This window comes from Temnothorax longispinosus, chromosome 5 (genome assembly GCF_030848805.1).
Source record: "Temnothorax longispinosus isolate EJ_2023e chromosome 5, Tlon_JGU_v1, whole genome shotgun sequence".
Lineage (NCBI taxonomy): Eukaryota > Metazoa > Arthropoda > Insecta > Hymenoptera > Formicidae > Temnothorax > Temnothorax longispinosus.
Genome location: NC_092362.1, coordinates 12,829,214 through 12,845,548, shown reverse-complemented (window position 1 = coordinate 12,845,548; position 16,335 = coordinate 12,829,214). Strand labels below are relative to the sequence as shown.

The 16,335-nt window shown below is 31.5% G+C and overlaps 1 protein-coding gene and 1 long non-coding RNA gene across 4 annotated transcripts; both read left to right on the top strand.

Moving 5' to 3' along the window:
- The first annotated feature begins 700 nt into the window (after positions 1–700).
- On the top strand, positions 701–3,639 carry LOC139813121 (uncharacterized). Of its 3 annotated transcripts, none has more exons than XM_071778451.1 (8): positions 702–853; positions 1,008–1,132; positions 1,208–1,419; positions 1,557–1,773; positions 1,844–1,927; positions 2,224–2,342; positions 2,452–2,665; positions 2,995–3,639. In XM_071778451.1, the coding sequence occupies exons 3-7, from the start codon at positions 1,378–1,380 to the stop codon at positions 2,575–2,577; spliced, it is 588 nt and encodes a 195-aa protein (XP_071634552.1). In that variant the 5' UTR covers positions 702–853; positions 1,008–1,132; positions 1,208–1,377; the 3' UTR covers positions 2,578–2,665; positions 2,995–3,639. The 3 variants fall into 3 exon arrangements, with proteins under 3 accessions (XP_071634553.1, XP_071634552.1, XP_071634551.1); XM_071778450.1 differs by having other exon boundaries at positions 1,208–1,470; XM_071778452.1 differs by lacking the exon at positions 2,452–2,665 and having other exon boundaries at positions 701–853; positions 1,208–1,470.
- A 10,458-nt stretch (positions 3,640–14,097) lies between these two features.
- Positions 14,098–14,553, top strand: LOC139813162 (uncharacterized). The gene is made up of 2 exons (XR_011732058.1): positions 14,098–14,248; positions 14,486–14,553. It is a non-coding gene; the product is annotated as an uncharacterized lncRNA (long non-coding RNA).
- The last annotated feature ends 1,782 nt before the right edge of the window (positions 14,554–16,335 follow it).

Genomic DNA, 16,335 nt, shown 5'->3' with positions numbered 1-16,335 from the left:
TTCGTACGAAAGCGATCGACCGATTATTTTTATAATTTATTAATATGTTGATGTTTCATAGACATATACATATATATATGTTTAATATTTTATAATATTTAATTTTTTAATTTAAAACTGTAATTTTATTGTTATCTGAGTTTGATTATCCATATGTAAATAATAACTATACACATAGAAAAATATCATTCTACTGCAGCCAAAAGAAAAGTAATTACTTATTTTATTTTATTGGTTTTAAGTAATAGTTTTCTTCAACAAAGAATATTTTCTTAATAACAGTTTTAAGATATATATCTTGGCACAAGTCTTAGAAAAGCTCATCTTGTGTTCAAAACAAGAATTTATTCTCTTTTTAAAAATATATATTATTTTATTTTAAGTATATGCTTTTCTTCCGTAGATTCTACGCGTAAAAGAGTCACGGTCGGTCTGCGTGTACATGGCACAAGACACTACCGTGTCTCTTGATATATATAAGTAAGTAACCAAATTCTTGTATTAATTAAATATTGTTGTTTGAAGAACTAGACTTGCTAAGATCAAGAATATGTTTTGAGTAAATGATGCTTGTGATGACTTTATGGTAGATTTGCAATTATACAAACTTATCAAATATTATATTTAAAACAAGTAATATTTACTTGCAGTGCACCAAATACAATTGAAACACTCCATGCTGCGGTACGTTTCTATTCTGATGAAAGGAGAAAAGTATTAATTGTGCCTATTAGTGACATTGAACATTTTGATCGTGAAAACTGTACCAACCAACCCTATTACATAAAGCGGCACAGTAATGACGATGAACATAATTCCTTCTTGTCACCAGGTGAAGTCTTATGTGTTGGAAGTAAGTATTCGCATTTATTTACTATTGATAGAATATGTTAAGTAATTATACAACGTAAAATTTAAAAAAGATATTTTTGATATACTTTAACAAAGTAAGGAAATTAATAACAATATATTTGGAATAATCAGTAGTAAACATAAACTTTTTCAAGGTAAAGAAGATTTATTAAATAAAGGACGACGCTACAAATTTTCAAAAATGCGTCGCAGTGATGCATTGCAACAGTTGCAAATGAAGCAAATAGAAAGGGATGGAACACCAAAACGAAAAACCAAGGTAAAAGTGTATAGTACAAATTTGAGGTATTAAAAATATTACATATTTTGTATTCTCATACGTAATATATTACAGATCACGAAGAAACTCTGCAAAAATTAGGAAAAAAGAAAAATGGGCAAAATGAATTAAAGAAGTATCTCAAAAACAGAAAATACTTATATACAAAAAATAACAATAATGAAGATACGGATCTCTCTAATCTATCCTCATCCGAGTTCAGTACATCGTACAGTACGCATAGTATGTCGGACACCGATCCAGAAGTGGAGGCGTCTAAAAATCAGGCATCTGGCACAGGAAAATATACTTCTAACAATAATCATTACATGTCACCAGTAATTTGATCAAGCTTCATTACTATCATTATTATACTTTGTATTGTGTATAATAATTATACATATTTTGTAAAAATTTTATACAGATTACAAAAGAAAAGTCAAGAAAAATAAAGCAGCAGTCAAGAAAAATATATTCATCTTCTGACAGCAAACAGGAGGATTCTGACAAAAATGAGGTAGCTTGCACTCGGCAATCATCTCAATTAGCAGGCACATCAGAAGAACTTCAACAGCCTGAAGACAGAAATGAAACTCGCGGCAACCAAAATCAGTCATTAAGAGCATCACCAAATAGACCAAGTAATTATGTCAATAGTAAATATATTGATTCGTAATTGTAATAAAAAACTAAAATAATATTTCTGTACAGAGAGGGCAGAGAATGTTAATGGTAACACTCCAAAGCGCACAACCAGCATAAGAAGAAGGACGCTGTATCGCCTAAAAAATAGAGGTATAATTTATATTCTAAAATTAATTTTTAATTTTAAATACTAATTTATATGTTTTTATTATTAATATTAAATGCGCGCTTTAATAACACGTAAATTTAAAATGATATAACAAAATATAAGTAAATGTAACTTTGTTGGTTTTAAAGTATAATTGTTGCAAAACATTTTCTCATATTTTCTCATTATTATTATTTAACGTTGAATTTTTTTTTATTCTTGACAATTTACAATACTTGGTTCATTTTCATTTTATTGCTTTATCTGCAAACTCTATTTAGTAATATTATTTCTTTAGCTGAACCAAGTGACTCTGATGAAGAATATGCGGATGTGTATAACAATAGACTTCAATCCGAAACACGAGAATCAGTAGATAATGAGGGAAGAGAATTATATGACATCGAAGGCGATGAGGTATAGTTATTTAAAAATAAATAATATAGAAAATATTTTTGATATTTACTTGACTAGAAATATGTATTTAAAAATTTATTTTATGAATTATTTTGTATTAAATTTTCAGATATATATTGGCTATGGACGAACGATTCAATTAGCATTCTGGGAATACATGAAACATCGCGGTCATTGGAAATTCCTGAGAGAATTATTGGAAATTCTCTGGACGAAAGAAACATTAGTAAATTGATGCTTCAAAAAATCAAGAATAACTACTGAGATAGAAGATAGATCTCCTAGAAAACGTTTCACGCCGACGAAATATAAACTTTTACGTCGTACGTATGCTATAATTATTTATAATTGAAACAAGAAATTAATTATTGACCATTTAAAGACCAGATTAAATACATATTTCTAGTCAAATAAATATAAAAAAATATTTTCTATATTATTTATTTTTAATTTATTTTAAATTAATTTATTTTTTTGTATTAAATTATATTAAAAGAAAAAAGATGAATTAATTTATTTTAAATTAATTATTTTAAAATAAATTAATTATAAAATATAAGTAAAATAAATATACTACTAAATAAATATACTAAAATAAAGTAAAATATATACTACTTATTGACGTTATTAACACTGTTTTTCTTTTATATAGGAATATTCAAAGACTATCTCAATGAGATGTATGGAAATGCTTCCAAAAAGAAGAAAATTCTACAAAATATGAACAAGCAGATTGGTTACAAAATTCGAGATCTACGCAAACTGAACTATGAAAAAGTTAAAAATATTTAATATTATGTATTCATTCCAACTTATTAATATATTTAAATGCGCATCAGTAGTACAATTCATCACGATATATATAAAAAAAATAAATAATTAAATATTATATAATTATAAAAAAAAAAATAAAGATATATAATTATTTATATACAAATATATTCTGGTATTAAAAGTTAATAATTGAGTAGGCGATATTTCGAGTAGAGTGTTTTGTAAGATTTATGTTTTTTTTTATTTTTGATTGGAATCTGGACATGACCATGACTATTTTTTGTTATATTAAACATCAGGGTATTCCAATGATTTGAATTCTATTCTAAAGTTGATAATTTAGAGATTCACTAGGATTAAGAAATTATTCTGAAAGAACATGCGTTATTAAAAAACTGTGATATTCTGTATATAATTATATATACATACGCGCGCAAATATGAAAAATGTATTACATAAGGATTTATATAAATTGTAATTTTTGTTTTACCTTGAATAAAACATTAACTTTTTTAAAATTTAAGTATTCTCTAATTTAATATAATTACACTTGGCAATGTTTTTATTAATTGTATAAAATAATTTTTTTTTTATATAAAATGGTTAATGAGATCGCATAAGAGATCTTATATGAGGGTCATCTATATATGAGGTCTCGTAAAAGATATCATGTGAAGCTGAAATGAGATTTTGGCACAAAATGTCATGTGAGATTGCATACACGAAGCTGTGCGCGAATTAATCAGAACTCTCATATGAGATCACATGCAGGATCACATATGTGTTGTCATACGTATTCTCACGCGATAATTTTTAGCAGGGAACTATATGGATCTAAAACAAATTGAATATCCATATTTGATTCCAGAAGAGTCAATATGGTTGTATTGTAAGCATTTATCGCTACTTCGTTGCTTCGTCTTTTCAAGAATATCTTAGTTCTTGTTAACGTGCTTCTAATTGTTTGAATATAATCTTTTTCTGTCATTTCTAATTGTTTTAACATATCTTCGAAAGATACGATTATATTTTTTTCGAAAAATACTTTCATCAAATCTCTAATTTTTTTTCTATTGGTTTTATCGCTTTTATTCTCTTCATTTTCGGCTAATGGTTGGAGAATCATAGTTTCTTTCATAACAAACATTGGAATATTAAATCTACATGTTGATTTATTTTTTCGACCTTTGTAACATGTTGCTTTATGCCGATGTATTTGCATACGTATCAACGGATTTTTAACATCGTAAGTACATGTAATATTTTTATCTATCCATTGTATTAACTTTTTATTACCTTCCTCATTTTCTTCATCGTAAATCGGAGCATTTTTGCAATATAAAAGATTGTGCGTATGGACAGTACCTCTTGCTTGAAATTCTCGCCTCTGAAAATTGTCAACTACATAGTTTTCTCCAAATGGTCCATGTTCATTCTGTAATATAGACATAATTAAATTGAATCTTTCTTCTATATATCTAACACAAGTCACAGGATCTTCTCTTATCAATTTGGTTTTTTCTGCCATGTCTAAGTGTATTGCCTCATATGTGCTGATGTTTTTATTGTATCGTATTTTGTATAAAATTTTCAATAAATCGGGATTTTTATGCTCACACGCAGAACATGTCATAAACAATGTTGGAACACCACATTGTCTGATCATACTCATTACATGTTTTTTTTTACTTTCCCAATACGAGGGTGACGATCGTACTTGTTTGAGAAATTTGTATCCATCGTTATAACGAATGGAATCGTTTAAAAAATTCGAATCTTTAATTTTATTGGCAGTTAGATTATCATTTTTCTTTACTCTCCTTAAGCAAATATTTATATTCGACATTATTGACTTTTCCAATTTTTGTTTAGCCATAAATAAAATTCTTGTAGGTTGACACGATCTTCTATCCCTGTGCCTCGATTCAAATTTGATTCGTTGCGAGTACGTTAATTTATTTTTCTTGTCTAGAATTTCTCCTCCAAAAATTTTTGGAAAACACAATTCATCGAAATTTTCGATTAAGTGCCAAGGCACTGGATATTTATCCTGCCCCGGAGCTATAATTTTAATATCTGCAGATATTTCTTGGTTTCTATTAACAATAAGAACCTCATTATTTGGTTCGAAATAATCAGACTCTTCAGATTCTGATTTATTGCCGTGTTTTTCTACAACAGATTGATTTTTTATATAATTGGATCTATCGCATTTATCATTATTATCGACAATAAATTCCAATTCTGTATTAAAGTTTCTGTTATATTTTTTAAAAAAATTGTTGTCAATATTTATATTGTTTTTTTTTATACAAAGGTGTTTGTAGTAAGTACTCCAAAGCCTCACAAATTTTTGCTGGTTTTATAGTTTCATACATGTAATCAGATTTGTGTTCCATGTGCCTTTTCAATTTTAATTGAATAGTCGACATTTCATCAAAAGTTCTAGGTAAAACATTTACCATCTCAATAATTTCAACTGGTATATTAACTATACTTCCTTTTAGTGATAATTGAGGGTTAATAGCATACGGTTGCAATGCTTTTATTTGCATGAACGGAATATACGGTGACACCATTCGTTCTTCAAGGGCAGTTAAGTTTGTCACTACCTTTGGCACATTTGAAAATCTTAAATCTGCATTTGATGCTGTTTTTGGAACATCTCCTGATGTACTATATTTTTTGCATGTCTTGCAGACGTATTCCGATGAGTTATTAACAATTTGATTAATAAATTCATCAATTGCAATCTTTGTTTCACTGAATTTATTTCGTATATTCGTAATATTAAAACGTTCTACTGATTTAAAAAAAAACAAATTTTCGCAACACACACATACTATATCTGGTCCAAATTTTCTGATTTTTAAAAATTTCATTATCAATACATTATAATAATATTCAGTATCTTTGATGCCACTATTTATTTTGTTCCAAACATAATTGCTGTAGTTTTCTCGATATCTAAAAAAATCGTCAAGTTTTAATAATCTTTTACGTTCAATATCAAAAATTCTTTCATTTGCGTTGTAGTTAAGATCTTCCCGTAACGTGCGCAAAACTTGTATTCTATCTCAATTTTTAATTTGTTCATTTATCTGGTAACTTGTATCTTTTCTTTTGACTTTCATTCTTTCTACATTTTTCTCTTTCTCCGATTCTTTATATAATTGTTCTTTTTTTTTACTTTTATTTTTTGTAGATTTTTGTCTCTCTCTGCTTCTTTAAACATTTGATTTTGACGTTTATTTATTATTCTTTGCAGATTCCAGTCTCTTTCTTTCTTTTTATACATAGGATCTTGATGTATTTGTGTCATGCGTTGTCTGTTTTTTTGTCTTTCGGCTTCCTTGTATGACGAAGGATCTATTCGTATTCTTTTTACGCGTTCTACTGTTTTTCCTCTTTCTTTACTTTGGTGTTGTATATTTTCTTTTATCATATTTTCAATTTCATCATTTTTTATATCATTAATATCATTGTCATTTGTTATTTTTTTATTAATTACATTTTGCGTATCGTCTTTATCAGTCGAAAAACAATTATATTCACGTTTACGTTTCATATTTCTTTTTCTGGTATCTTTCTTTTGTTCTTTTTCTTTATATTTTTTATCAGATCGTAATTTACGCATCAAAAGTTTATTGTCATTATTTTTTGAATTTACACTTTTTTTCTTTAATTTTGGCATTTTAATAGTTAAAAGTTTTTTAGTTCCCTTTCTTACCAAATATTTTTTTTATGCCAGTTCGCCTAAAAGTTTTTTAGTTGCCTTTTTTACCAAATATTTTTTTTCTTATGCCAGTTCGCCTTTTCACTCTCTTTTTGGTTTCCTTTATTTTTAGTTATTTTTATCTGCTGTTTTTCTATCTGTCACGTGCTAATTCTGTTTGATTTGCATAAAAATAATTCATTTTTAAAATAATTGTATCATATTCTATAAATAGTCCAGTCGAGATAGACAGAAAAAGTCGCTGAAAACGAAGAAAGTCCTGTACGCGATTTTTTTTGGTATGTTTCGGAGGATCAGTTCGAAAATATCAACTCTAGGGGAAAAAGGATAAGAACCAACTTTGTACAGAATTTCATTCCCTACAACTTTGATTATTATTGTTTATGCGGTAAAGTCGAAAATAAAATGAGATAATCCAATAAAAAAAATTTTACCTCTACTTTTGCGTTTAAGTTCGAAAATACCAATCCTAGGTAAAAAAACGCAACAGGGTAAGAATCCCGAAAAACCGAATTTAGACTACCCATGACCCTTCAAAACATTAAAAAAATCGTGTACAGGACTTTTTTCGATTTTCAATGCTATCTTAACTAAATTAAAAATTTATTAAATATAAAAAATATGTTATTCAGTCAAAAATTTTCTGATAAATTAATACATGTTTTTCATAAATGACGTAGTTAACTCTAATATTTACGTTGTGCGAGGATTTGTGCCGCAAAAGTCATAAAAAGTAGAAGGAATGAAGGTAATTTACTCGCAATCACTCTGTTATGTATCTTTAATATTGTTATATTAATATTATGTTTGTAATTTCAGTTCTTTACTGTTAAGATACAATTCCACGTGCTGCTAAATCCATTCATCTATTCATCCATTCATCTATTCATTCATTCATTTATTTATTTATTAAATCCATTCATTCATTCACCTATTCATCCATTCATCCATTTATTCATTCATTAATTTATTTATTAAATCCATTTATCAATTCATCCATTAACCCATTTATCCATTCATCCATTCATTCATTCATTCATTTATTTATTTATTAAATCCATTCAATTATTCATCCATTCATCCATTCATCCATTTATCCATTCATCCATTCATCCATTCATCCATTCATTCATTCATCCATTCATTTATTTATTTATTAAATCCATTCATCCATTCACCCATTCATTTATTCATCTATTCATTCATTTATTTATTTATTAAATCCATTCATCCATTCACCCATTTATTCATTATTCATTCATCCATTCATTCATTCATCCATTCATCCATTCATCCATTCATTCATTCATTTATGTATTTATTAAATCCATTCATCCATTTATTCATTCATTTATTTATTTATGAAATTGCGAAAACCCATAGCTTACATCGAGATCTTTCAAAAACTATATAATAAAGTATATTTTTCTTTAATACTTTTCCAGAACAAACCCATATCGAAAAATTAACCACGAAAACATTTAGCTTACATCGAGAGCTTTCAAAAACTATATAATAAAGTATATATTTTTTTAATACTTTTTGAGAAAAAGAAAACGTTGCATGAAAACGTTGCAAGAAAACGTTGCAGTCGTACCAGCATACCCCCCAAGAAAGACGTAGTTCTACGTAAAAAAAAACAGCCCGATATCTCAATATTTGAGGAAGTTAGAGCAACCACGGACATTTCTAAAAAAATTAAAATTTTTTTTTAAAAGAACCCCTTTACCGATCATCGCCAAATTCAATACCAACCTTCCTTGTAATGTTTAATATACAGGGTGTCCGAAAAATCGCCTACTCCACTTCGGGAGGTGATTCGGGACCCAAAAACAAGCAAAAAAGTTCATACAAACATAGGTCCGGAAATAAGCCGTTTCCGAGTTATAGCCACTTTTATGTTCAAAAATCGTAATTTAGAATCCGCTTGGCATCCCTCTTTCTTAATTATTTCTTAAATTAAAAATTTTTATTTTTAAATATTTTTAATTTTTTTAATTTTAATTTTTTTATTTTTTTTTAATTTTTTAATATTTGTAAATACGATTACATTATTTTTAAAAGAAATCAGTTGTTTTCACGGCTATTCAAAATCAGTTGTTTTCACGGCTACTTGAAATCAGTTGTTTTCACGCCTATTCAAAATCAGTAAGTAAATCACGGCTTTTCAATAAATTTCAAATTATTATTTAACAACACCTTACTTTTAGGTTGTATCTAATCTTTCCGTATTCATCAATGGATCGTTTAAGTTTTAATGAATTAGCTGATATGCATTTTATGTATGGTCTTGCTCAAAGTAATGCTCCCGAGGCAAGAAGATTATACATCCAGTCTTTTCCAAATCGAGATGTACCGGGAATAGCGTCTTTTCGAAATGTAGACAGAAACTTGAGAGAATTTGGTAATTGTAATTAAAAAAAATTGAAAATAAAAATTTACGATTTTTGAACATAAAAGTGGCTATAACTTGGAAACGGCTCATTTCCGGACCTATGTTTGTATGAACTTTTTTGCTTGTTTTTGGGTCCCGAATCACCTCCCGAAGTGGAGTAGGCGATTTTTCGGACACCCTGTATATTGACTATATATGGTCTTATATGATTATATATATTTACATATATATAACATCATTATATATGTTTATATATGATTATATATGATTATATTTATTTTCTCAATATTTACGGAAGTTAGAACAACCACGGACATTTCTAAAAAAATTAAAAATTTTTTTTAAAAAGAATTCCTTTACCGATCATCGTCAAATTCAATACCAACTTTCCTTGAATGATACTCTATCGATTAAAAAAAAAAACAGCCCGATATCTCAATATTTGAGGAAGTTAGAGCAACCACGGACATTTCTAAAAAAATTAAAATTTTTTTTTTAAAAGAACCTTTTTACCGATCATCGCCAAATTCAATACCAACCTTCCTTGAATGATACTCTATTGATTAAAAAAAAAAAAAACAACCCGATATCTCAATATTTGCGGAAGTTAGAGCAACCACGGACATTTCTAAAAAAATTAAAATTTTTTTTTTAAAGAACCCCTTTACCGATCATCGCCAAATTCAATACCAACTTTCCTTGAATGATACTCTATCGATTAAAAAAAAAAACAGCCCGATATCTCAATATTTGAGGAAGTTAGAGCAACCACGGACATTTCTAAAAAAATTAAAATTTTTTTTAAAAAGAACCCCTTTACCGATCATCGCCAAATTCAATACCAACCTTCCTTGAATGATACTCTATCGATTAAAAAAAAAACATAAATTATCATTCATTTATCCATTCATTCATTCATTTATTTATTAAATCCATTCATTCATTCACCCATTTATCCATTCATCCATTCATTCATTTATTTATTTATTAAATCCATTCATCCATTCACCCATTCATCCATTCACCCATTCATCCATTCATCCATTCATCCATTCATCTATTCATTCATTCATTTATTTATTTATTAAATCCATTCATTCATTCACCCATTCATCCATTCATCCATTTATTCATTCATTAATTTATTTATTAAATCCATTCATCAATTCATCCATTCATCCATTCATCCATTCATCCATTCATCAATCCAAGAAAAGAAAAATCCAAGAAAAGAAAAATTAAAGAAAAATATACTTTATTATATAGTTTTTGAAAGCTCTCGATGTAAGCTAAATGTTTTCGTGGTTAATTTTGTAGTTTGAATTATTTTAACTACGAAGCATATCGCTCAACCGCTGAAACATTGATGCTATCGCCATGTTGATCGTGTGTACCAATGAAAACACATAATCTTGCAGATTCGCAAAACTGAAGAATACTAAAAATGCATTTATCTGAGGAAAATGTATTTGAAGGAAATGAATATAATTATGATATAAATGATATACTTATATACTTTATATCAAGTATATTACATAATATACTGAAACAAAGTCTAGTATTCAGAATATCTTTGAAGGCACCGTGTTTTGCTACAAGATCTGCATAATATGTTTCTTGTTTGTAAACAACTTTTCTGTTTCGCCATAAATATAACCTTAAAATTTAAAATAAACCAATAGCCCAGTAAAATGACTCGAAATTTGTCGATTTGGAGAAAATAATACTGACTGGGCTGAAACTTTGTAAACAGGCTTGTTTTAGAGTACTATTTAACATATTAAAAGTCCCCACGTATAGACGCTACGTTGCGGGCAGGGGAGGATCCAAAAGGTTCAAAAAACCAGTTTCTTAATATATATATATATATATATATATACTAGCTGGTTACCCGGGCTTCGCTCCGGAGTCGTTTTTCTTAAAGGAGTTCCATAAGGAGTCGAGTTGATTTAAAGACGGTAGTTTAACTTTTACACCTGAATAACACATTTTAGGTGCTTAAGTTTTAAACTTTTTTGCTTAACAATGATCACATATTGGATCAATTTTCCACATTATTACTTTCAGATGAATTCCGCACCGCGCGTCTTCCGTCGTCCACGATTGTGCGGCGCGAGCGGCAACGCGGGCTCGCGCGGCGAGAGGATTCGACTCGCGCCCGCAACGCGGCGCATCGCCGGTATATTTTTGCATTATTAAGATTCAACATCGACCTCTATATCTAGGGCAGCTCGGCATCTCCGATATTTCACTTACCGATTAGCGACATCATCCTTTGGTTTACCCTGGCGTTTTTTAGGGAATTTGGAGATTGCTCGCTCGCGATAAACACCTAACCTCCATTGGTTTTTTAAGTGAAAAATCGAGGTTATGTGCATCGCGAGCGAGCAATCTCAAAATTTCATAAAAAACGCCAGGGTAAACCAAAGGATGATGTCGCTAATCGTTTATAAATAAGTCTAAAACGTTATATATAAAGTAAAAATTGGAAAAATAAAAAAAACCGGTTTTCAGAAAATCAGTAACTAAAAACTGTACACATCATGGCACTCCCTAGAAAATTCTACCCCTATTTTATATATTTTTGATAAAAAGAGATATTAAGAAATTCGTGAAAACACGTTTTACTCTTTTTCACCCCGTTAGGGCTCAGAAGTTCGAGCCTAACATATACTCATAAATGTCATCAAGTTTCAATTAAATATTTCTGTTTAGGATTGCAAGCACCGCGATCGATACCGGTACCGCCATCCCTGAGCCGCCCCCTGAACGAGGCGACTTCGCGCCGCTCCCCCCGCGTCATCCCTGACCGCTCGGTCTCTCACGTAGCGCTATCGATCCGGACACGCGAGGATCCCGTGATCCTGCGAAATGCGCCGATTGGCCAAATTCATTGTCGCGTCACCGAATGCTCCGGAAACGAGCCCGCGAGAACGCCGGTCCTCAGTAGAAGCTAATCGAACAACTCGTGCGGTACTCCAGCTCGTGTGTCTCCGTACTGAGTCTAGCTCTACTCCAGTTCACGCGGATTTACGCCCCGTCGTGTATCTGTGCCGCAATTATTGGGCTGCCAGTGCATCGTGCCACGGTTCGACGGCACTCGCAACCGCGCCGTTTGCGCGCAATCGCTCCCGCTATCACGGTGTGGCGACGAACATTTACGCCTCTGAGCGTCAGCATCTTCACCCTCGCATAGCGAGAAGTGAACGTTAACTTAAGTGCGCGTCTCCGCGTGACATCTTTGCGCCCCAAGTGCGCTCGAAGCAGTGCGTACTCGCACGCGTCAAACACGTGCCCGTCGCAAATTCTAGCCGCGCCTCAAATTGTAAAGGCCACCGGCTGACTGTATATATCTGGAATAAAATTGTGCTGTGCACCATCGAAGGCGAAATCCAGTGTCTGCTCATTTTCCGCACTCCTGATCCCTGTCGGGGTCGACCCGGCCTGCTTTGCTCCAATTGGCGAACCGGAGTTACGCCCGGCCAAGAATTTCGCCAACAATTTCTAAAACAAAATTTTATTTATTCAAATTTTGACATTTTAACATTATATTTATTTTTTTTCTTTTTTTTGGGGTAAATATTAAATTTTTTTATATTTTTTTCCTGGAATAAATCTTGTACATCCTGATCTTTTTATTCGACCCCTATTTCATACTGTCAGGACATCTTTCTTTATATATATAGAACTCTAAATACAAATTAGAAAAATTAGAAAAACCGGTTTCCAGAAAATCGGTAACAAAAAACTATACACATAGTGACACTCCCCGGAAAATTCTACCCCTATTTCATATACTTTTGGTAAAAATTATTTGAAAAAATTTTGATACCGGCTTCCAAAAGATCGGTAACGAAAAATTATACACTTCATAGCACTCCTCGGAAAATTCTACCCCTGTTTGATCTACAATTCTTTGAAATTCGGTGAATTATTTCCCGAAAAATTAGAAAAATTAGAAAAACCGGTTTCCAGAAAATCGGTAACAAAAAACTATACACATAGTGGCACTCCCCGGAAAATTCTACCCCTATTTCATATACTTTTGGTAAAAATTCGGTTCAGGGGTTTGGGCTGGGCGTTGATGAGTCAGTGAGTCAGTGAGTCAGTCAGTCAGGACATCTTCCTTTATATATATAGATATATTCTCTCTTTGTAATTGGTGCAGTATTAAAAGATTTCATTTTTTTTTTTAAATAGATACCACTTGTTACTTAGGTTTTTTCGAGGTAGATATATATATGTGTGTGTATATATATATATATATATATATATGTAGGTCTAGAGGTATGTTCCGGGACTGTTTACGTTTTTTGAAATGTACAGTCCTGGAATATAACGCATATATATGTAATCAGATTCCAAAAATTGTCCCGAAACGTGCCGTAGGACATAAATTTTTTCCAGGACAGTCCTGGAAACTGCCAAATGTCCTGGAATATACCGATGTAAAAAATAAAAGTTCCGGAACGTACTTCTGGACCTACATATATATATACACACACATATATATATTGTATAAAACTGTAAACAAGTTCAGCCAGTTCATCTACGGAAAACAGACCCAAAATATCTCTTTTATGACTAAAGTATTTTTCCAACAGTTTTATTTAAATCAAACAATCGCAAATTGAGAAGTATGATTTTATATAATCATATATCTACTATAATAATATAAATTAACCCTAATCCCTCCAACTATTCACTTTCGTGTTCCACCTGTTTCTAACGATTGTTCCGGAAAACCAATGGCCGTTGAAAAACCCTCCCACCCATAAAAAAAGGTATAATACGAAACATCATGTAGAAATTTCAAAGCCCTAGCTTATTTATTTTCGGAAACAGTCATAAGGTAAATGTCCCCATGGCCGACCATGTTCCCTCTACCGACTTTTTTGACGTGAAACGTTGTTTACGAGGCTGCTGATTCAACAACACGTTCATTAGTGCAGTGGAAAAATTCAGGAATTCGTGCAGTACAAAAGAATTATAACGTGCAGAGTAAGTACAATAGTTAAATATATTTTTTTTCGCATTTCTTGCCGCACGTCACCATCCACGCGTATTCTTAAGAGTGAGGTTAGGAATTGTCGGTCGCCTAAATAGTCCGTATTTCGTTCAAAATCCTTTTGTAAGGAATAATCCGAGCGCTAAATGGTTTGTTACAATTTGATTGCCATATTCGAAAAAAAAAATTAGTCAAAAACTGTCATTTTTTTTATTTATTCGATGGTCGAGGTTAGACACAGCAAAACGCCTGCATGTCCCCAGTACCATACACGTAAACGTCAGTATCATCGAAGCTGCGGAAGCCGACGGCTGCGGTGAGGTTATCCGCTTAGAGGCAGTACTATGTGGGATCTCGGTAGTCGCGGCGCCGTGGTGTTGAGTGTGACGTGTGGGTGCGTGCTGATATACAACGCCTGCTCGTCAACGACAGTCTGCTGTCGCCGCACGCGTATCACGTTCTCGGTTACCTGCGGGAGGCGATTCACGAGCTCGGCGCGGCCCTCCGTGTCGTCCACGTCCACGGTACCGGTTACGTGCGTAAGCTCTGGCACAGTGCGAGCCGTTGTTACCACGAGCGTTTCCCTTCGTTCAGGATGGACAGGCGACGCGCGAGCAATTATCAGCTCAGCAGCGACTCGTACGCTGCCAAGCGCGGAGAGTCGCCGTCGTTACCATCGTCATCGCCATCGTCGTCGTCGTCGTCCAGGTTTGGCTTGATAAAAATACCTTTTCATGACTTATGTGTATTTTTCATGTTTATCATTGATTTATGTTCATTTTTATGTTTACTTTTCGGTTGAAACCTCCGCCTCGCATGCTCTGAAAAAAGGTAATCGGTAATGGGGACATGCCCGGTCGGAATTGGACACAGCTGGTCGGTAGAGAGGGCACGCACTAGTGCGCCTTTATTCTTCTCTATCTAGAAAAATACTTGACGGAATGGATTGAGCCTACGATTTTTGGAAAGTGCATGGATGAAGCTATCCACCAGTATGAAACTCTTTATCGAATTTATTTTTGTCACGCTTGACAACGCCATTCTTTTGTTGGGTCGGCCTTATAGGTGTCGGCCATAGGGACATTTACCTTAATTATGTTGGGACACGAAAGTACATCGTTTGAAAATAATGTCAATTTTGTGTTTTGGTAAGTGAATTTTTTGCTTTATTTCTGTTAAAATGAATTTTTTTAGAATTTTAGCGTATTTAAAATATTTTTTTTGTTTTAAAAAACCTAACATTCCACCGAAGACTATTATGTCTAAGAGGTAGGCGGATGAAGTAAAGAGGTGCTATGATTATTTGAAAAAAAAATTTTTTTGTATAATTTTAAGCCTATTGAAATAATTTCTAAAGAGTTCTAAACATTGGCAATCTTGTAAAATTTTTCAACAAAAAGAAACTTACAAATAAGTCGTATTGAACGCTTTTATGAAGTTCGTTAAAAAAGACGCTGGATTCTTATATCCACTTTGTTGTTATGAAATGAAAGTGCAAGATGTTCGAGGAAGAGTGCAGGATACTCGCAGGATAGCACACTTTTTTTTTAAATTCGTTTCTCGTTTCTCTTACTATCACGATTAGACTGTCTACAAAACATATTTAATAATATCAGCAACTTTTTTAATGTATATAAATATATATATTAATATATTTGTATATACATAAATTTATGACGTATACATAAATATATTATACATTTATATATTTAAACATATATGTATACCCGTCAAACTAAGATTATATATAATTATATATAAATATATAATTATCTATAATGCAATTGTATATGAATTTTGTCTTTGTTTGATCATATATAATTATATATAATCATATATACTCATATATAATTATATATGAACATACATAATGATATTATATTCGAAAAGATTTATATTCTACATCGTCTATTCGAATTGAACCAATCTTCTAAGAACCTCCTAAGAACAGTTTACAAGAAACTTACGAAAAGTTTGTTGTCAGGAAATGGGAGCGCACAATGTTCGCTGAAGAGCGCAGGATGCTCTCTTACTATCTCTCAATCCTTTACTTCTTTTTTATAACATATTACGTCAATAC